General features: G+C 31.9%; 1 protein-coding gene across 1 annotated transcript; it reads right to left on the bottom strand.

The window, feature by feature from the left end:
* Nucleotides 1–405: 405 nt before the first annotated feature.
* On the bottom strand, nt 406–7,077 carry LOC114393312 (filament-like plant protein 7). Its single transcript, XM_028354602.1, has 6 exons — nt 6,649–7,077; nt 5,796–5,919; nt 5,293–5,437; nt 2,624–5,192; nt 2,462–2,519; nt 406–1,203 (listed from the first exon to the last, which is right to left on the bottom strand). The coding sequence occupies exons 2-6, from the start codon at nt 5,889–5,891 to the stop codon at nt 709–711; spliced, it is 3,363 nt and encodes a 1,120-aa protein (XP_028210403.1). The 5' UTR covers nt 5,892–5,919; nt 6,649–7,077; the 3' UTR covers nt 406–708.
* Between the last annotated feature and the right edge of the window lie 15,047 nt (nt 7,078–22,124).

The following is a 22,124-nucleotide window of genomic DNA, read 5'->3' as shown; positions in this document are numbered from 1 at the left end:
ATTTTGAAAGCTTCCAAAGGCACGTTTTCAACAAGAAATCCTCAACCTTTTTGGACGGGTTAATCCAATACGATAAGAATGCTCAATGCAGATGATAGAAAGCCATTTCTCTCCAAATGCGAAAAACGTTCTAAGTGAAATTAGCGTGCATTTTGATTTATGGTGGTAGATCATTCCCTATTACACAGAACCGTGAAAGCCCCAAAGGTTAGATAATAATATTGTAATTCATCCATGGTTTTTAAGCTAGTCAGAAATTATACCGCATGTCCGTAGCCACATTGATAACCAACATTGTTAGGAAGTCCCATAGTTTGTCTCAATTTTCGGTTATGTTTGTCTCAATTTTCGGAAATGCAACTTATATATCAATTGTATAACTTCATTTTTAATGTCAATTAATTGTTTCACTAATAATCAAAAACACAATTGAGTTCAAGGCCACAAAACTTGAAACCGTCATTTCAAGGAATCTCTCACTCCTGAACACCCGAGTAACGTGTATGTCCCTAACTACAATGGTGAGTGCCTTTCATAACAAGAACTTTGATTTAGTTTTCAGGCGTATATTCAAGAGCAAAACACACAAACACGAATCAACTCCCTTCAATAAACATATCCAAAAAGAAATATACTTTGCTTCTTTCGGCTTAGTACTGTACTGAACAACACTACAATCTACTATGTGTGAGCATTTCATGTGTTCAACTAGACGGATATTTTCAAGATGGCACTTTTCTTCCTTCTCCTTAATAACTTCCTCCACAAACTTCCACTTCCCGGTTTCTTAGCAGGTACAATGGCCAAAGATTTATCAGTGGTTCTGTCTTCATGATCGTTTACACGGTTCAAAACTAGAATCTTTTCCAGGGGCTCTATTACGCCAGGAATGGTGATGGGGTTGGCGTTGCCGTCGCTTGCTTTGGGAACCTTTGCTTTAGTATCATCAGCTAGCATCTGATCCAGTAGAGATCGACTTTTCACTTTCATAAATTTTGGAGGGGCAGGACTTGGATTCACATTGGCGGTGGTGAGAGTGGTGGTGGTGGCAGTGTTGGTATTTGCGTCAAATTGGGTGGCAACAACATTGTCAAAAAGGGAAGCATCCTTTGGCACAGCCATCGCTTTCAACTGCTTCCCAAGATTAAGGATGGTTTCTTGACACTCTGCCAACTTTTCTGAAGCAGCTGTTATCTCCCAGTCCTGTAGGATTGATCAAAACTCCTCAACTCAATACCAACACAAACACGACAGGAATGAATTTGCACACATAATCGACTCATAATGCACAGTATAAGGCCCACTTTGGTTAAAAAATTTCAACAAACACTTGTAGGAAAAGAAAATATGGATGCAAAATGATTTAAACTTGCTGAGCAAAAAAATATGAATTGAACTTCTCACATAATATAAAGTCAACTTGCGCACCATCACTTTTTTACAAGCTTTCTCATTCCATCTTCTCCAAAAGATGAAGCACTTGATTTTAACCTATGGCAGAAGAATTTGATCCATTTTACCTCCCTAACTCTTCTCCTATAAGTGCCTATATAGAAGTTTATGCAAATTAGGCCTAAGAATGGTTAAATTACAACTTAGTCAATCATACACCAGGGTAGATAGTTCCTTTTTCATTCCAATTTTGGAGTATCGTGCTGATTGATATTTTGCAAACTCCAAACATGTCATTGGAGCTTTATTTTCATTTATTTGGACCACTTGTAATGCTTTAAAGAACTCTGCTTCAATGGTTCCTAAAGAAGCTGACCTAGTTAGTCAATTTCAAATCACTGCTTTATTATAAGCAGGAAAATATCGAGGGAGTGCTTAGCCAAGTTTTTATTGGCTGGTCTCAAATAGAGAATATAAAATGCAAAGACAGTCTACTTTCTTTAAATATTGAGCCAGCTGTTGAAGCTCATCTACAGAAAAATATATGATGACTAACTCTAGAATGAAGTCTAGAGGAGCATACAAATTATAATAGAACAGATTGGTGTTTATATAATCAGACCATATCATTAGCCATCATTTACAAATTGGTTTGGAAAAAACATACGAAAAGTGTTCCATCACTAGTCACATATCTAGCAGTTTCACTTTATGCTCAGAGGATACAGAAACTACGAAGTCCTGTTGATAATAGGAAATGATATCATAGATGGAAATTTTAATTAAGACTATTTCAAATTATAAATATACCCAGCCCATTTTATGTGCAACTTCAATTCCACATTTCATCAGTTTCAGCTTTGCATATTGGACATGTTGCTCAATGTTTACATGCTCCAGATTGGTATTTCCCGTTTGCAATTTAAAGGCAAGTTAAAACTATTAAGTGCTAACTTTGTTTGGATAGAAATCACGGTTCACCTTGATTAAATATCCTTTGAATGTACATAGGAACTAGTAATCTGATGACAAATCAACAAGAAAAAGGACTAGAATGAGATGAACTTACATTACACAGTGCCTTATCTTTCTCATTAATATCATTGTTTGAGCACTCCTTTGACATGCTGAGAACATCAATTTGATTTGTGACAATTAACAATTAGAAATTAAAAGCTAAATGTTCAAGAAAAATATTGAACAAAAACAAATATGTAAGGACGATTCATACCTTTCAAGCTGGACCTGCAATTCAGTACATTTGGCCTCTAATTCTTTACAATTGCTGTTCTTTTTCTCCAGTTCCACTTCTAAAGCCAAAACCTTGTTACAAGCCTCCTTTAATTCTTCTTCTGTATGATGTTCTTCAAGATTTGAAATTATCACTTGCTGATTCCTGATTTCATTCTCAAGTTTTCCATTTGATTCTTTATAGGACTGTATCTCCAATCTCAAGCTGTCAATAATTTTCTCTGATTCCTGGAGTTGATTCATTAAGGATTTAATCCTATCAGTAGCTGATTGAATCTTCCCTTCCAAGACTTCCTTTTGAGATTCAGCACTGATTAATTTTTCTTTATTTGTAAGTTCTTCTTTCTCCTTATAATATATCTCTCCATTCTGAAGATCATGACCATCCAAAGTAGTTACTTGAGGTAAAGTTGACAAGCTTCCTCTCAGAAGATGCAACTTGTCTTCCTCTGCAAAATGACTTATCTCATTCTCTGTTTCACCTTCACTCCGTGTCTCATCCCAATCAAATTGTTTCTTGATGGCATCCTTCATGCTAGAAACATCCTGAAGTGAAAAGCAGTGATTCATAATCCAATCCAATGCTGTTGTTAGTTCTTTGGCAAAATTTTCATAATCAGTCTTGCCACTCAGTAAATCATAACACACATGTAGAAATTTCCGTAAAACATTACTGAGTTCAGATGTTTTCCACTGGAAAACACGAACCATGTAGCCTGTTGGCATTCCTACATTCTTGTACGAAATGATATCCCCATCTCCTTTGTCCAAGGGATCTGAACTATCATAATCCACAGCAGGCAGGCTGATTCTTTCAACAATCTCAATTATCTTTCCAATTGATTTACTCAGATCTTCCTGAGATTGTGATTCAATTCTCTTTATTGGTGAGATGTCTGCATTATTTTCATCACCAGATGGATTTACCACCAAAGAATTTTTTGAACATGAGATGCAATGAATACACTGGGGAGGATCCTGTGTGTCAATATGACCAGAGCCTTTGCTTGAATCAAAGTCACACAGATCGGGATTGTTCACATACCTCAATGCTACTCTAATATCATCGAGTATATCATCAGAGCTTTTGTTAGTGACATGGTTTTGTTCCAATACCATTTTTACTACATCCTGAAGCCAACCAGGAATATTGCCAGTAAATATGTCAATGGAACAGGTTTTCTTATTTGACTTTGAGAGGTCTGAAATCTGATCAGACACTGGAATGATCTCCATACCTACTACTTCAGAAGTGGTCTCATTTGTCGCAGTCGAAATGTGATCAGACACTGGAATGATCTCCTTACCTTCTACTTCAGGAGTGGTTTCCTTTGTCTCAATCCCTGAGAAGCCATTGATCTCACTAATGGCTTTCAGAGAAGCAGACGAGATTTCAGTGGCTTTTTCAACAGAGACCACTGCTAATTTTTCCATTTCAACAAAGTCATCCATAAGATCTATGTCTGAAGCTCCAACACTTTTGCATGACAATGGTTCCTTCTCCTTTCCGCTTCTAAAGTGCTCCAATTCTGAAATCAATGCAGAAGCCCAGGATTCCGCACAGCTAGCCTTGTCATCGCTGCCGGCATCAGACATGGATGCCAAAGAGAACTCATGTGATGTGAGGTAACTTCTAGGCTGTTCCACAGTTACGAGAGCTTTAGATGATTCCTCAGTCTGCGACTCAAGTTGCAAAAGTTTGGAAGCTGTGCGAGAAAGCATTACTCTTGAGAATTGGAGCTCATTCATTTTCCTATCCAGGGATTCTTTTAAAGTCTTGTTTTCTTCTTCCATAGCACATAACTTCTCAGTCAGAGTATTGATTCTTCTAATTGGAGTCTCAGGAGAAGTGTCAACTGAAGATTCAACCACTGAACTGGTTGAGCTCAATTTGCTCCTCCTGATTTCAAATGAATCCCGTCCCAACATGTCAACTTCATTTTTCATTTTTGCCAGGGCAGCAGGACCTGGTAACCGTTTCCGAACCAGAAGGCGCAGCCTCTGACATTCTGATTCTAACTTGGCAATTTTTTTAATACTCTCTAAGTGCTGCTTGTGAGAAACATCAGCTGTTCGACGGTTAAATTCCCTCTCCTCGTTTCGGATCTCAAGTTCCTTCTCAAGTACACGAACCTCATACTTCAGAGAGGTATTGTCATTCTCAGTGGACTCTAATCTATTCATCAGAGCACTGTGATCTGCCTCAGCTTGAGTCAACTGACTTTTCAGATCTTCAATCAAATTTTCTCTTGCAAATATGGATTTATTAAGATGAGAATTTTCAACCTCAGCTTTTGCAAGCCTTTTACTTGTCTCAGATAACTGTTCCTCCAGAACTATGCGCTCTCTTTCAAATTCTTTTGAAGCCTTCATCACCGCATCATGAATCCTTTGCCCTTGTTCTTCTCGAACAAATCGTAACTGCTGCATACATTCCTTGAGAGCTCCATCCAAATGGGCTACTCTTTCTTCATAAACTAATCGCTGCTGCAAAGCTTCATCCAGGTCTTGCTTCATGGACAACACTTCAGCGTCTGCCTTCTTCAAACCTTCAGAAGCAAAAATTTATCAGAGATTGGTAAAATTAAAAACATTTTAAATAAGCTGTTATTTGATAAATGAAATCACGGAGATATGCTCGAACTTTACCTGCCATTGCTTCTTGTGCAAATTTTGTTTGTTTCTTCACCAGCTCATCTTTAGCATTACTATCAGAAAGTGCCGAATTAAGTTTGGTATTTAATCTTTTCAAGTCTTTCTCCAATTCTTCTTTATCAGCTACAAGTGCCTGTACCTAAAATAGAAAAGGTAAAACAAGATAAAACACCAGTTATTTTTATAAATTAATAAAGCAAAAACTAAACTTCAAATAGCCGTCAAAGTTTGGTGAATAGATAGATACAACCAGAATTATATTGTCCATTTTATGATCATAATAATTCAGAACAAAGGGCCCAGGAAATTAGCATTCTTATTAATAAGGAATCTAATACTGTTAATTGATGAAGTACTAAATTAATACTCTTAAATAGGAGTAAGACAAATTAGGAAAAGGTAAGATCCCAAGCAGACACCTGACAGATTAATCAAGATATAAATTATAATTATATTGATCAGAATTGAATTATTAATGCTAAAAACAGTTAAATTACCTCTTCATTTTCTTTTGAAGAGAGATCTGTGTTGTCGGCTGCTATAATTGTCTTTTCTGAGGATTTTTTCCTCCAAAGCCACGTTTTTTGATCCATAATGCTAAAAGCTTTAACAGGGAAGAACCTGCATGGAATCAAGTCCAGTGCAAAGAGACTGTGTTACTGTAAGTCTAACTTGAAGGGCAGGTTCATCATAAAACAGAACCAACGATCCAAGATAACCAAAATTACAACATTTCACGCAACCAGAGCTATTACTTGCATAATCCGAAATTCTTAGCATTACTATTATTACCAATAGCAGTATGATCTCCATTGAGACACACTATTACACTATATATATCAGGAATATTCCCTCAAGAAATTAAATTAACCATGCGAGTATATCGTCACAACATGATTGCAGAGGATGTTACTAAAATCAAAAGGAAAAAATATCATTAGTACGCTCCTTATGCCATCGCATTGAGCTCAACCATACAAGATATAAATTCGTACATTTCATAAAAACATAAAGTTGTCGCAGTTTTCTATTTATACAAACATGACAAAAAATAAGACAAACCATAATCAGCCAACAAAAAACCACATCAGCCGACAAAAAACTCGCATGCAACTGAAAATCACGAGAAAAATGTTTTATTTCCACGTTTTTCCATTTAGAGAACAAAAACTACAGAAGCCATACAAAGTCATTTAGTAACTTATAGAAAAGAGAGATTTTAGAAAAATAAAAATAGAAGAAGAAAAGCAGAGGTGTTGTGCTATATATATATATATATATATATATATATATATATATATATATATATATATATATATATAAGAAAGGGTGTGTTAGCAGGTTTCTCACCTCTATGAACAAAGTTTGAGGTTGTGGTTGTGCATGGAATGGATCATCCAAAAAGTGAAAAGGAGAAAAATAACTGAACAGCAATGGTTTGTAACATAAAGGGGTGAAATAAGAATGATGAGTTTTGAAGGTTTCAGAGTTCAGACATCAAGAGTTGGAAGGAAAATGAACATGATGTGTGATCTCTCACCAGCGAGGAGAGTGGTGGAGTGAGAGTGTGAGGAAACCGCAATAACCACAACCAGCTCAGCTTTCTTTGTAGAGAGAGAGTGTTTGGTGAGCGAGAAAAAAAGGGAAAGACTCAAAGAAAGAAGTGAAAAGATGGGCGAGTGAAGTGTAGGAGTCAAGAGAAAATGACAGAATGAGAGACGAGAAGAGAGAGAAAAGTGTCGGCTTGGTGCTTTTATTGGATCTGCCAACACGGGAGTCGAGGACTTGGATACTTTTATATGTGGGGAAGAAGTAATAAAAGATGAGAAAGATTCAGATACACGTGTAGTAAGAAGATCGCATCCTCCAGGTTAACAGATACAAGAAATCTGCTTCGGAGGAAGAAAATCAGATTTAATTAGAATTGGATAAAATATGTTTTCATTATTTTTGTTATTGTAGCTAGACTGTGTTTACCGAAACCAGACTTAATCCAAAAGTATTTTGTGTAAAGTTGAATTTATTCTATCCTCAGGTCAAAGATTAGGCTATATATGCTTAGCAATATTTTAGGGGTAATTTATCGATGCAATAATTATTTTGACATATCACATATAATCATTATTATGGGATTCCTCGATGTATATTATAGAAAAAAAGTGCTCAAAAAATACACATTATTGAATAAAAAAATTATTTTATATTTAAATTATATTATAAATAGATAACATATTAAAAAGTTTACATGTTGATGAGTTTTTTAAGCATAATTTTTTTTAATAATGTGAAGACTCTATGTGTATTTACATCGAAACTGATCTGTATTCGTCAAGTGATGTTGAGATAATTTCAACATGCAGCTTGACTTTATTTATAGCACGCTAAAGATACTAAATCTCTGATCAAATCAAAATTCTTATTGATAATATCTTTTTTTAAGCTATATTATTTCTTGTTATCTTTTATTGTTAACCATTTAGTAATTAAAATTAAAATAATAATTGACCAAGTCAAACTTGTATCTAGCCGCATTTTCAACTCAAATTCCAAATACAAAATCATATATGTTTGTTTCTCTTCTTTCACCAAATCTTTCATATTATTTATATTTCCAATGTTAGCAAAAATATAATAATATTCCACCCTTTTGAAATCAATTAATCATTTGATCATATTAAATTCTCTAATTTAATTAATCATCATATATTAAAATAATTTCTTTAACAAAGATTATAACACTCGTTTGTGTGACCCTGTAGGTTCAATATTAAGCTGGTAATATATTAATCAAATTAATATATTAATCAAGGTAGGCGTTTAGCAACACTCCTTAACGTCCGGATAGCATGAAGTAGTATTTTACTTTCAAGAACCATTAGAAGAGCAGTGTAATAATTCCTTTCATCTTTATAGCTCTGGGTTAACTCTAGAGTATGGTATTATTGTCAAACCCTTCTTGAGTTAACTCATAATGACTTAAAAAACTCATTTCTTCTTTCATTTAATTTTCCTGGCCACGATATAATTTTATTCATAGAGTTCAAACTCATTATAAGAGTTGATGGATTCCTTCTTGATTAATCATTAATTCTACAGGCATTTAATCATATCTAATATTCATTCAACAAGTTCTCTAAAGCATTAGGTGTCGGAAATCAAAATACAACAAATAACTTGTTAATTACTATGACAATCTCAGGTCAAAGAAAGCTATTATACCTCTTCTTGACAATTTTCTATTGACAGTTTATAGTAAATTTTAACCATTAAAAAATTTCAATTGAGTCAGTTCAATGATCGCATCAACATGAGACTCATCTATATATGTAAATTAATAAATGAGATCTATTAATATTTATCCAATAAATACTATCACATATGTATTAATCTATATGGATTATTGATATCCTATTATAATAATCCTATGATCAAGAACGGTTTAGATTAAAATTAGAACAAACTTGTTTCTCATTATCATAATCTCTATTATAATAACAAGTTGTTAATTTTAATTAAGGGCATTATCAAATGGACCATTTAATCAAATAGTGAAATATGACAATGAAAATAAAATAATACTTTATTATTAAAATTAGAATTGATTACATGATGACTTGGATCGTGGGTATACAAATTTATTCCCAACACATCATAAGTGATTATAGTCAAAACCATGGCTTAGAGTCTCAGGGTTGAGTGAATAGGCAATTTAGTCCCTGAGATTGTAACCAGTTTGCATATTAGTCCCTGACTTAAATTTTAATTCATAATAGTCCCTAACTTTACCTCCGTTATACAAATAAGTCCCTGCTGTTAAAATCTAATTTCCTCCGTTAGTCAAATATCTATTTGGTAAACCTCAGTCCACGTGAGCATCCCAATGCGGCAAGTTTGAGTCCAAGTCAGCAATCCTATGAGGCAAGGCAAGGACTGAATTGAAAAATTAGGTTAAAAAGAAATAAAAAAGGAAGTAAACCCATTTTCTCTTTCACTGTCTTACTGTTTGTAGGGTTTTTTAACTATTTGTGGTTTGCTCTTCCCTCCCCTGCATTCTCGTGATTGTGAGGGTTCACGCTTTTTGTCAGGTTGGTGGTTTTTTTGCGTTCATTTCGTTTGCATTGTTTTGGTGGTTTGATTTGGGGTTTTATATGTTCAAAGGGTTTCATCTGCATTGTCTTCGTGCTTCGTAGGGAGGTTTATGATCCTTTATTATTTTCGTTTATGATGCCCTGTTTTTATAGATGACATTGCATGTTGTTGTGTGATGTGTCTATGTTTGAGTTTGAAGTAGATTTTTTATTTCCTAATATATGACAATGTTAGTGGTTTCTGATTGTGTAGAATGAATGACAATATAACTTTAGTATTGCACCATGGAGGAAGATTCACTCCACGTGCCAGTGATGGAAAGGTTGAATATATAGGCGGAGAATTTGACGTTTGGGAAGATATATCTGTAGATTGCCTGAATGCATTTATCTTATATGATCTGGTGAAAGCTTGTAAGAAGTATAGCAATATAGGAGAATGTTTTTGGTTGATTGATAAAGACTTAGATTTTAATCATGGGTTAAGGAGTTGTACAACTGATGGAGATATATTACACTTAGTTAGGGATGCTTTTGAAAATGAGAATGAGATAAATGCTTATTTTCATCATGAAGTAGATCCAATTTTAGAAGAAGTCCCACAGATGTTGTACTTGGAATGTGATCCAATTCCAAAAGCTGTTGAGAATGAGGATGATTTAGATTATGTACCTGTTGCTGGCCATGAGGAAGGTAAGTTTTAATTCATCTGTACTTGGTCCGACATGGTTACCATGATTAATTAATATGATTAATTTTTACTTGATCACCATTGATGCAGATGTTGGGGCTGGTGAGCATGTTGGTGCTGGAGAGCAGAGAGATGCTGGTGAGCAGAGGGATGCTGATGCTGGTGAGCAGAGAGATGGTGGTGAGCATAGGGATACTGATGCTGGTGAGCAAAGAGATGGTAGTGAGCAGAGGGATGTTGATGCTGGTGAGCAGAGAGATGCTGGTGGTGAAGAGAGATGTTGCTGATAGTGAGGAGGAAAAGGAAGTTGACAGTGATTAGTTGTTTATAAATTTCTCTTGTATGATGAATGAAGGCTGAAGTTGAGACAGATGGTTATCATTCAGAGGAGCTTAATATCCCCATTAGTAGTGATGATGAAGATGAAGATGTTGAAGTTTATCCTCAATATAATCAAAGTAGTGGAGTTGGTGAACAGAAGTTGGAATTAGGGATGGAGTTTGGTACTCTAGATGAATTTAAATCTGCCTTGAAGGAGTATAGCATATTGATGGGCAGGGAGTTCAAGTGGAAGAAGAATGATAAACAGAGGGCTAGAGCAAAATGCAAGAAGGCATTTTGTGATTAGGAAATCTACTGTGCAAAGAATGAAGTTAGAAACTCTTTTCAGATAAAGACATTTAAGCATAACCATAATTGCTGCAGAGAAGTGAACAACAAACAAGCAAATAGACAGTGGGTGGTCAGTAAACTTGAGGGCAAACTCAGAATGCAGCCAACCCTTAAATGTGTTGAAGCTTTGGAATATTTCAAACAAGAGTTTGGAGTGCACATTGAAGTTACAAAGATGTGGAGAGCCATGAAAGAAGCAAAGCAACTAGTGGAAGGGAATGAGAGGAAACAATATGCCAAAGTATTTGATTATGCACATGAATTATTAAGGAGCAATCCTGGATCAACAGTTAAGATCAACACAGTGTCAAGTCCAGAAGGTCCACCACAATTTCAGAGGCTATATATTTGTCTTGTTGGCTGTAAGAAGGGGTTTGTTGCTGGATGTAGACCATTCATAGGTCTAGATGGATGTTTCCTAAAGAGTGCATTTGGAGGAAAGTTGCTCTCTGCTGTTGGGCTTGATGGCAATAACCACATCTTTGTTATTGCTTATGTTGTTGTGGACATTGAGAACAAAGACAATTGGAAATGGTTTTTAACTTTGTTGCATGAAGATCTTGGGGATTACATACAGAATGAGTAGAATTTCATGTCAGACATGCAAAAGGTATGACATGGTGTGATTTGTAATTGTTATCATAAGTTAGGTCCCTGCAACTATTGTTCCACCAATAGCAAGGAATAAGCTAACCATAACAAGAGCCAAACAAAGGAAGGTTGCTGATAAAGATGATGCAATATAAAGAAAACCGAAGACCCATTTTTTGTTGCATTTTGAAAGTTGTTGAGTTTGAAGGTTGCTGATGAAGAAAACTGAAGAAGCATTGTTGGTTGCATTTTGATATTAGGATGTGTAGTTGTATATTTTGAAAGCTTCACTGGCATGTGAAATGATGTAAACATTATGGCCTACTGAACAATTGCTTCTAACTACCATGCTTTGGGATGTCAAACATTATGTGAAATTGATTTAATGTCATGTTCTCTTCTCTTTCTTTTATAAATTATACACTGTGTTGGATTTGGAGTTGGAGTAGGACCACCTAGTTTAGTGCTACTTCAATAACTTCAAAAAGTTATACAACAACAAATTATATTTAATAAACTGCAAATTTCAGCAACAAATTTCACCAACAAATTATATTTAATTGAAATGGGTAATTGACAGTAGCAACAAATTACTTCCTACTACAAATTCTTCAGCAAAACAACAATTACAATATCAGCCACTACCATATCAGCCACTTCCTACTACAAAAGTTGCTATTACAAAAACAAAACAACAATTACAATATCAACCACTTCCTACTACAAAAGCTGCTATTACACATTTTACCTAAAATACATTCCCCCTAAAACTAACATTACAATTAAAAATGAAAAACCTAGCAACACAATGTTTGTTAAATTTCTCATTTTCTTCTGCAAAGCTTCAATTTGTAGCCTCAAATCAGCCACTACCATTGTTTCTCTTGAGACAGAAGACAAATTAGAAAGTTGGTTTTCTTCTTCAACCCATTGAAAAAATTGACAGTTATCTGGGTTTGTTTGGGGTAATGCACAAGTATAGAATAACCTTCCTGGGTTCCTCCTTGTTCTTGCAGTTCGAATAGCTGCACGTCTTCCATGGTGGCATTGCCGAATGAAACTACCAGAAAATGCACAACAACTGCCACTTGCAGACATGGAGAAATCAAGTGAACAAGCAGCAACGATTGAGCCTCAGAGTAGAAGAAAAAGAAGCGACTCAGCATGGGAAACCAGCATCTTCGTAAACCCTAATTTATTTGGGGAAGAAGAAGAAGCAACCTTGCGTGAGAGAGAATTTATACATGCAGACCTCAGTGCCACGTTGGACAGTCTACGTGGCACTGAATTGCCACCTATACACCTCACTAACGCCGTCACCTGAGAATTTAACGACAGGGACTATTTTGCAAAACTTATGTAAAGTTAGGGACTATTATGAATTAAAATTTAAGTCAGGGACTAATATGCAAACTGGTTACAATCTCAGGGACTAAATTGTCTATTCACTCCTCAGGGTTTAACAAAAGAGGTATGGTCAGTCAAATGTTGAATGGTCCATCAGCCAGGGATCAATTGAGGAGATTGAAGGGGTACACAACCCATCATCTCGAGTCTCGAGTGTATAAGCACAAAAAGACTAAAAATGTAGAAAGGTCATTAAGGAGGCAAAGGAGTACACAATTACGCAATTTTGAGTGTGTAAACATGAAGAGAATAAAAACAGAGAAAAGTTAGTCGAGTCAAAAGGATACACAATCTTAGTATGGAGTGCATAAGTACAAAGTAACTAAAAACATAGTAGTATTAAAAATATGTGTGTGTATTACACATAATAGTATTAAAAATGTATAGATACTAATACTTAGGCCAATAGGTTTATCAACCTTTTATAGCAAAAAATCGGCTTTTAAATAAGCTTTCAAGTTAGGTTAGTTTAGTTTTTTTATGTAGATTAGACCAATTTTTTATGCAAATTAGGTTGGACTTTCAAAAACAACTCACGAAAAATAAATAAGTCAAATTTAGACTTTATCTATTTAATAAAAATCAAATTCATGCTCATCAAAGTTAAACTTAATTTGTCATATTTCTACATTAGTAGAGATGATCGATGTCATCAATAACAGTGATAACATAGACAATAACCAATAATGTTAATAGTAATAATAATAACATTGATTATAATTATAATAAATAACAAGAGTAATAATAGTAATAGTGTTAATAGAAAAATGACACTAAACTAGCAATACTACAAAGACAATAGTAGTGATCACACAATAATAACAATAAAAACCAAGATTATTATATGCAAATTATAAATGCAAATAAGTTAATTTAATTTGGTTTAAAGGGAAGATAAAAAGTCAAACTAATTAAAATGTTTTCTTTACCTATTTTACATTTATTTTTCTAAATATAAATCAAATTAAACTAATTCACCAAGAATAGGTTATATTGATTTAGTTTATCAAGTTTGATATTTATTTCATTTTTTTTAGAAGAATAGAGAAATTATAGCTAATTATTTCATTACTTTTCATCAAACCAAATTCATATGGTCTCTTTATATAATATAATTTATGATTTTTAAAATTTATCACATCATCAGAATTCATTCCAAACTTGTCTAATTGTCATATACTTTAAATTTTACTTATTTGACACTTAAACACACTTATTTAAAACTTAATATATTATTCTATAAAAAAAACTTAATATACTATTATTTATTATTTATTTAAGACTTAGATTGATTTATTTAGTACTCCTGGGCAACTAAAATCGTACTTTTTCGATACCACCTAGGCAACCCAATCGGTGCAATTAAACTTTGGAATACTAAAATTATACCATTATAATACTTAAAAGATTAAAAATATAATTAAATATTTTAAATAATATTACTTTTGACGTTAACTTAAGGTACCTTCAATCGAGAACCTAAGATTAATCTTTTTAAACAATGCTATATTAACAAGCATTTGTATCTTTGATTATTAGGAAATTTCCCAATACAACCATAATATTCAAACTTTATTACTTTTTATTTGTTTCGTTCAGATAATATTCAAACTTTATTGCTTTTTATTTGTTTCATTCATATTTTTATTATTTCACTGAATAAAATCGAAATAATTCATTTTTTTATATAAAAAAATTATTAATAAGAAGGATATTGACTAAGAGTACAAAGTGTGCCTACCCAAATATATGCCAAGGTATATACAAGAATAATACCAAAGGAAATAGCCACCCATATTCTAATTTACAAAATAGTCCATCCCTACACAAGAATCATACTCCATCGTAAAACATTTGGACAATGTACTACACCACACAGCAGAATCACCAAACAAAAGTATGATAAAAAAATAATGATAATAACTCCCAAAGAACAAAGATAATTATACAGACCAAAGACTATATATATTCAAACATTTTGTCGAATTTAAGCACTAGGATAAAAAATAGTATGTAAACCTTTTACTGCAAGCTTTTATTTAAAACCATGATTCAACTACATTCATAACGTTGTGTCATTTTAAGTTCTGTAAACTTGAAAATATATGCATTTCGAGCTAATCAGACTTTCCAAACAACCGAGTAACATACCACTTACTACAACTTCCCTTGTGCTAAAGAACATGGAAGTATTAATTCAATATCTATTGAAACCTTAAATAAAAATTATCTCATATTATACAATGTATTTATAAAAAATTTAATTTTGCCAATATGATTAATAAATAAAATCAAACACATTCCTATAATGAAATGTATAAAAAATCAAATTAAATCAAAGAATTTCCAAATATTCTTTTATTAGAGTTTGTAAGGATATATCAATTAATTAAAAAAATAATGTTGAATATAACTGCTTATGTTTATTTATGTCTACTTAAAATAATAAGAATTTTGAATTTTGTTAAAAATGATTGTATTTCTTGTTTTTAGTTGTTAGAAAATCTTTAAAAAGATAGCTATATAAATATGAAAATAAAATATTTTTTTTAATTTTGAAAATGTAAAAGGTAAATAATAAATCGACAGTATCTAAAAAATGAAAAAAAAAATGACACTTAATAATTGAAGTGAAGGAATCTGGGACGATACATAATCTATTGATGCCTGACCGATGATACTTGCTATCGAGAATCTCGGGCTGCGCAGGCTTCTGCCTTTGCAAGGAGCATGGTTGTTAATCAGTTGATAGATTTTGTTGGGTTTAGTATCTGAATTTTTGTTTTTTGAGGTATTTCTATTTGAATATGATAAAATTATTTTCTGTGATAATTTTTTCAAAAATGTCACATTTTACCTCTATAACTAATGTAAAAACATCATATTTATATCATAAATTTATATACAATTTAAATGTACCTAAACTTACTTCTGTCTAAAAAATGATATATTTTCATTTTATGAAAATGAAAATTTTACAAAGAAATTTTATAAATATTTTTATATTTACAATAACAAAAAAATATATTTTAGTCCATTTTTCTTTACAAACTCGTTTGATTTGATTAGTAATTAAGTTAAAATAACCTGAACCTAAATAATTCACGCAGTGATATGATTTTGCTTTCATCCGACGGATCGGAAGATCGGAAGTCCTTGTCTCGTTCCCTCGACCATCCATCACGCGAGTAACATTATCTCAGTTACACTACATACGTTGATAAATAGAAAATTGTTGTTAACATGATTATTAAAAAATTAATGATCGGAAATTTTAATTAAAAATTACTATAAAATATATAAAAAAATGTTAATAGAAAATTTACGTTCATTTTCTTAGCCAGTATCTTAAACATGTTTATTGATATTTAACAGATAAAATATGTAAGAAAGTGTGCGACTGATCGAGAATGCTAATCCACGCAAAGGTTGGAATATATTAATTGACAAAATTTGGTCTTAATATTTTTGTGACACTGTGAAATGAAAAAGTGGTTATCAACAACAACCTAACGAGTGGTTCTTAGCAGGGCATAAAGTTTGTAAAAAAAAAAAGGTTATAAAGAGTCAACTAATTAAGGATAAGATGCATTGCTTCATATGACTAAAGCCTTGGGCATTACTCTTAGCATCCTTCTGTCCAAACTCTCTTATTCTTAGCTTTAACATTAATGGAGATTTTGGTTATAATTGATTGATAAAGTTGACTGGTGGACCCTAATTTGCCTCATATATTCGGTAGTTAGGAGCTTACCTACAAAACAAAAGGATATGTGTCCAGGTTGTTTCCACTCTAATTAACTTCTTTTAAAAATGAGAGACTTTAAGATATCATTAAGTACCATTGAAAAAGCATATTCTTGGTATTGATTAAGAAATTGCCAAATATAATACTTTTATTAGAAATAATGTTAGAACTTAGAAGTACATTAAAAATTAAAGAGTATAATTTTTCTTTAGGAAAAGTAATTGGGCTTTTGTTTTACATAATTTTTTTCATTCTTAAAAATTCCCAGAAATATTAAATGGGAATGATAGTTGTGGACATTTTAAGAAAATACATTTATTTGATTAATAAAATTGGTTGGTAATCTTTTTTATACTCACATGAATATTTAAAAATTGTGTTTGGTTCAATAACAGTAAGCATCTTATAGATTTTTCCAAAAAAATTCTTAACCACATCTTATTATTAAAAAAAAACTAATTCATTATTAAAGTAAACAAAAAATAAAATTGATAAACCGCATTCATATCAATAATTAAATTTCAAAAATATCCTCAACATACTTATTTTTTGTCTTCAAATTTGTGTCCTCTATTATTAAAATTGAACTGCATAATCTAAAATATTAGTTGATATATAGGTATTGATATTGAGGATATAATAGAATTTTTAGATATTAATATGATTTTCACCCATAAGAATTTATATATTTATCTTTTTTTATGGAAATCATCTCAATACAAAATTAACTTAAGCATAACCATTTCATTTTCTTAAACATAAAAGATAACTATAAATATTTTTCAATTACCTTCAAATAAACATAGGAATATGCATTCTCATCTCCACATTTTCAGGAATCCACAAATAGTATTTTAATAATAGTATTGTTTTTAATAAACAATTTTATGGTTTTTTTAAAAAAATTACTAATTAATATCCTAAAATACTAAGTATTTATCAAAATAAATTACTTTAATAATATTTTTCATAAATGATTTAAATTATCTGAAAAAAAAAACTTCACACCACAGGACTCAATTTTTCCATTGTGACAAGCACGTGCGTTAGTTCCATATTCCAACTCCATTTACTAATTTAGCTCCTATTTATTTTCACATTAGAAAATTAATAATATATATATATATATATGTATATACTCTAATGTAAATATATAGTTGAAATTAATTTAAATATGCATCATAATTATGTTCAATGGTTTAAAATTAATTATATTAAGATTAATTATACTCAACTTTAAAACAAATAAGTTCTTAACTAACGTAAACAGAAACAATTTTCTGAAAATACTAGTTAAAGAATTAAAAATTACTAAAAAAATTATTAATACATTTTCATCATAATTTTAGTTATATTTTTAAGATGAATTTTGATAGAAGGAAAATACTTAATGTACGTTGATATATAATAATAAGAATAGTTTTATTTGTTATTTTTTAATTATTGCCTCTTCCATAAGAATAACACCCTTTAATTAATTACTAATCTTTAGCTTTTCGGAAAGGGTTACATTGCTGATCACAAATGCAAAATAATTATAGTGGTGTATAATGAGAAAACACAAACTTCAATACTAGTACTTGTATATATATTTAAGGATGGGCAATTAGTAGGTGGCATGGATATTTATTGATGGATTCATACTTCTGTGAAATGATGTCAGAACTTAAATTTAATTCATCAATGATAAAAAAATATTACTAAAAATAAATCAATTTTAATAAGAAAAGGATTATATATTGAAAATGTGAAATATTTTATATTATTATCCATCACTATGATAAATTTATTTACTTTAAAAATAATTATATTAAAGTAATTCAAACAATAATTTATAACTAAATAATAATATAAAATTATTTTACAACCCTCAATACATAAACATTAAATTCTTTTAATAAAATCAAACGTTTACGTAATAAAATTATATTTTACACTTTTTAAAATATATAATCTATCTTCATTCAGACGTTTAACGTAAGTCTAAGTACAAATACTTTCACATACACGGTGTAAAGTTAGTGCGTCCACGTATTATTTTTTTATCTCTAAATTGCATATCCATTTGAAGTTTTTATTTACGAATTGAGAAAAGTTTGGATATCAAACTCTATTCAATACAAAAAAAAAACATAAATATAATAAGTGATATAATATAATAAAAAAAAGAAAAATATTAACTTAAAATGTTCTAAATAACGTTCTTTTTTATTGTTTAAAGTGTTATTTAAAGTATTTTAAGAAGGAAAAAATAAATATATTTTACAAGAACTAAAATAATAAAAAATAATTTGTAGAAATGGAAATAAAAAAAACACTAAATTACTGGAAAAAAGTATTTAAATCTATTAAAATTGCAATTTTTTCATGTATAGAAGAAAAACAAAAAGAAATATATAATAATATACATATTTTAATTTTTAAAAAACATAAATTAATTTAATTTATTAGGCCACTATAATATTGATATAGAATATTTATTATTAATTTTGGTAAAGAAGTTGATTTACCATCTTTGCTAGAATTTTTTTAACCATTTTTTTCATTCACAAAGACTTAATTTAAATTTAAAACTTTGCTTAACGAGTCTTGTTTCAGTTAAACCAATGACGTGTTAATTTATAAAAGTTAATTTACTTTTATCATAACTTTTTATAAATACTTAGTAATAATAATTCAAACTGTTCATAATAAAAATACGTTTTTTTTGTTACATTGAATTCTACCTCAACGGCCTTAACAGCAGTACAGCGTGGACTCAGTATATATTTGATAAAGTGAAAAGAAAAGAGATAAAAATGAAAAAAAATAATGGAAATTTTAAATACGTAGTGCCATTATTAAACGCGCCATCGTGTTCCTCTTTGCGGCAAGGACTAAGGCGGTTCAGAAGCTAAGGTCCCACATTTCTATTGATAGAGCACCTTAACACTAATTGAATAACGGTTCCATCAGATAGAGTATAATTGAATTGTTGTGATTTTAAATTGGAAAATAGTTGTGTTTAGACCATCTCCAACTGAGGTTTTTAAATGGCTTAGTTTGTGTACACCTTTCATTTTTTTACTCTTCTTAATATAAGTATTTCATAATAAGTACATATTTTCTCCAACTTAACATCTTTGCTTGGGTTCTCCAAATGAGGTCACACTAAAAATATTGTGAAAAATGTTTGATAGGCCCCAAGGTATTATCTGAAGGCGAATTTTAGGGTGCGAAAGTAAAACTTCTTTTGCATCCTACGTAAGTTTAAAAAAAAGGTCGCAGTCATTCGGGTCCGTCCGATTTAATAATAAAAAAATTGAATGGACTAGATTTGATGATGGCAACCGGATTGAGAGGTCACTCCTACGATCACTATTCTTCCCTTCCCCCTCCACCCTCCCTCCCCCTCTACCCGTGGTGATGTCGACGAGGCTACGTAATCTCGCCAAGGCTCATTGGAATCTCGCCAGAGGCCAACACTACTAGCACCGCTACCATAGGAGGTGGCAGTGCTTTTTCTATCAAAGAGCATCAAGTCAAGCCTCTGATCTAGATACATAGCATAGGTCCTCACAAAAGCGGAGTGATCCCAGGAACAGCGACGTCGAAGAGGATTTCCTCTTGGAACAGCGACAGGCCCTCATTCATGAGCCTGTGCACGAGCATCAGCACCTTGAGTGCCACGCCGGCTACGCTGGCTACCCGTGGTCCAACTCTCCCCCGCTAGTGCCGGCTATGCCTCCGACGACGTCGTTCATGCCTCCGGTCGCACACGCGAGCGCTAGTGAGGTAAGTAGTTCTTAAGAAATTAACAATCACTTTCCATTAAGTGTTGCTTGGTTTGAGGGATGATTAATTGTAATGGAGTTTTCGGATTGGTGATCGAAGGTGTTCCTTGGACGGAGGAAGAGCATAGGTTATTCCTGTTAGGGTTACACAAAGTTGGAAAAGGAGATTGGAGAGGAATTTCTCGAAACTTCGTGAAAACTCGCACGCCAACTCAGGTCGCTAGTCACGCTCAGAAGTACTTCCTCCGTCGCCACAACCAGAACCGTCGTCGTCGGAGATCTAGCCTCTTCGACATCACCATAGGTAAAGAGGGAGAGAGGAGGGAGGGGGGAGGGAAGAACAATGACCGTAAGAACGACCTCTCAATCCGGTTGCCATCATCAAATCTAGTCCATTCAATTTTTTTATTATTAAATCGGACGGACCCAAATGACTGTGACCTTTTTTTGTAAACTTATGTAGGGTGCGAATGAAGTTTCACTTTCGCACCCTAGAATTTGCCTACTTAGAATAAGAGAACAAAAAAAGAGAAAAATATATGTGTGATAAGGTTTATGATGTAATAGAAAAAAGAGATATAAAAAAAATAATGTGTTTATTAGGTATTGAACATAAAGAGTTCAAAAAGGCCTTAAACAAAAGATGATTTGTTGGCTCCTTTCCTATTCATTACAGTGGGAGAAGGTTTTATTGAGCTGATGAAAGAAGTTTTCAAGAAGAATGTGATGGTTTCAAGGTGGGGAGTAAAGCTAGTGGAAGTTAACTTGCTTGACAGATCCATAATTTTTTTTGTTAGTGGGAAAAAAATAATTTATAATATTTTTGTAAAAAAAATAGACTTAAACATGTTTTTGTCTATAAAAGAAATTCAAATTTTATATTTGATTCTTAATAAAAAAAATTGTTAACTTTTGGTGCTTATTTCTTTTTTATTTGGTACTTGGTCTATGCTATTACATTAACTCTATTAAGTAATTCCAGAAATATTTTTAGATTTTTCTTTTAGTTCATCATTTTTTTATCACAATCATTGATGTTTGCTATTAGATGATAGCATTTCAAGTTAACAAAGGCAATGTAACAACAAAGACAAAATGTAATATTTTTCAGGGACCAAAAGTTAAGAAAAAAAATTGTTAGGAACCAAATACAAAATTTTATAAAAAAATTTAAGGACCAAAAATATATTTAAGTAAAAAAAAATATATTTTTTTTACGAAATACATAATCTAACAAGACTCTTAATCTTTTTCGCTATTTGAGAATATTTCTTTTTGGAAATCAAATGTGTTTAGTGTTACATAGAAAAAAATTAGAATGATCAAGTGATAAAATTAGTATCAAATTATTTTCTTTTAATTCTTATAATTTTCTAAATTCATTATTTTTTTTAAAAATATTTTACCGGGTCAAAAAATAAAATTATTATATATATTTTAGTAAAAAAATTATCTTTGTAGGGGTAATTGCCCACATACCTCAATACATACATCCCTTACTTGGCTTGTTACAATATGAGGAGGATACTATCTTCATTGGGGAGACTTTCTTCAAGAATGCATCACTATTAAAAGTTTGTTGATGTGTTTTAATGTCTATTGTAACATTCTTGATTGTTGATTTCTCGACGGCGCTCACACTACGATACTTCACAAAATGATACTTCATTCAACTCCTTGTTGATTACAACCCTCCACATGTAACCCTCTTTGAGACCTAAAAACTCAGCTTTGACTGCTTTTATGATCAATGATTGACCCCACAAACCAACACAAGACTTTTCAATGTGTTTTGTCCTCACATACACATTTTTTAGAAAATTTTCCAAAAGATTACTCATCTCATAACTACTCCA

This window comes from Glycine soja, chromosome 17 (assembly GCF_004193775.1).
Source record: "Glycine soja cultivar W05 chromosome 17, ASM419377v2, whole genome shotgun sequence".
In the NCBI taxonomy this organism is placed as follows: Eukaryota; Viridiplantae; Streptophyta; class Magnoliopsida; order Fabales; family Fabaceae; genus Glycine; species Glycine soja.
This window is presented reverse-complemented; position numbering and strand designations above follow the sequence as displayed.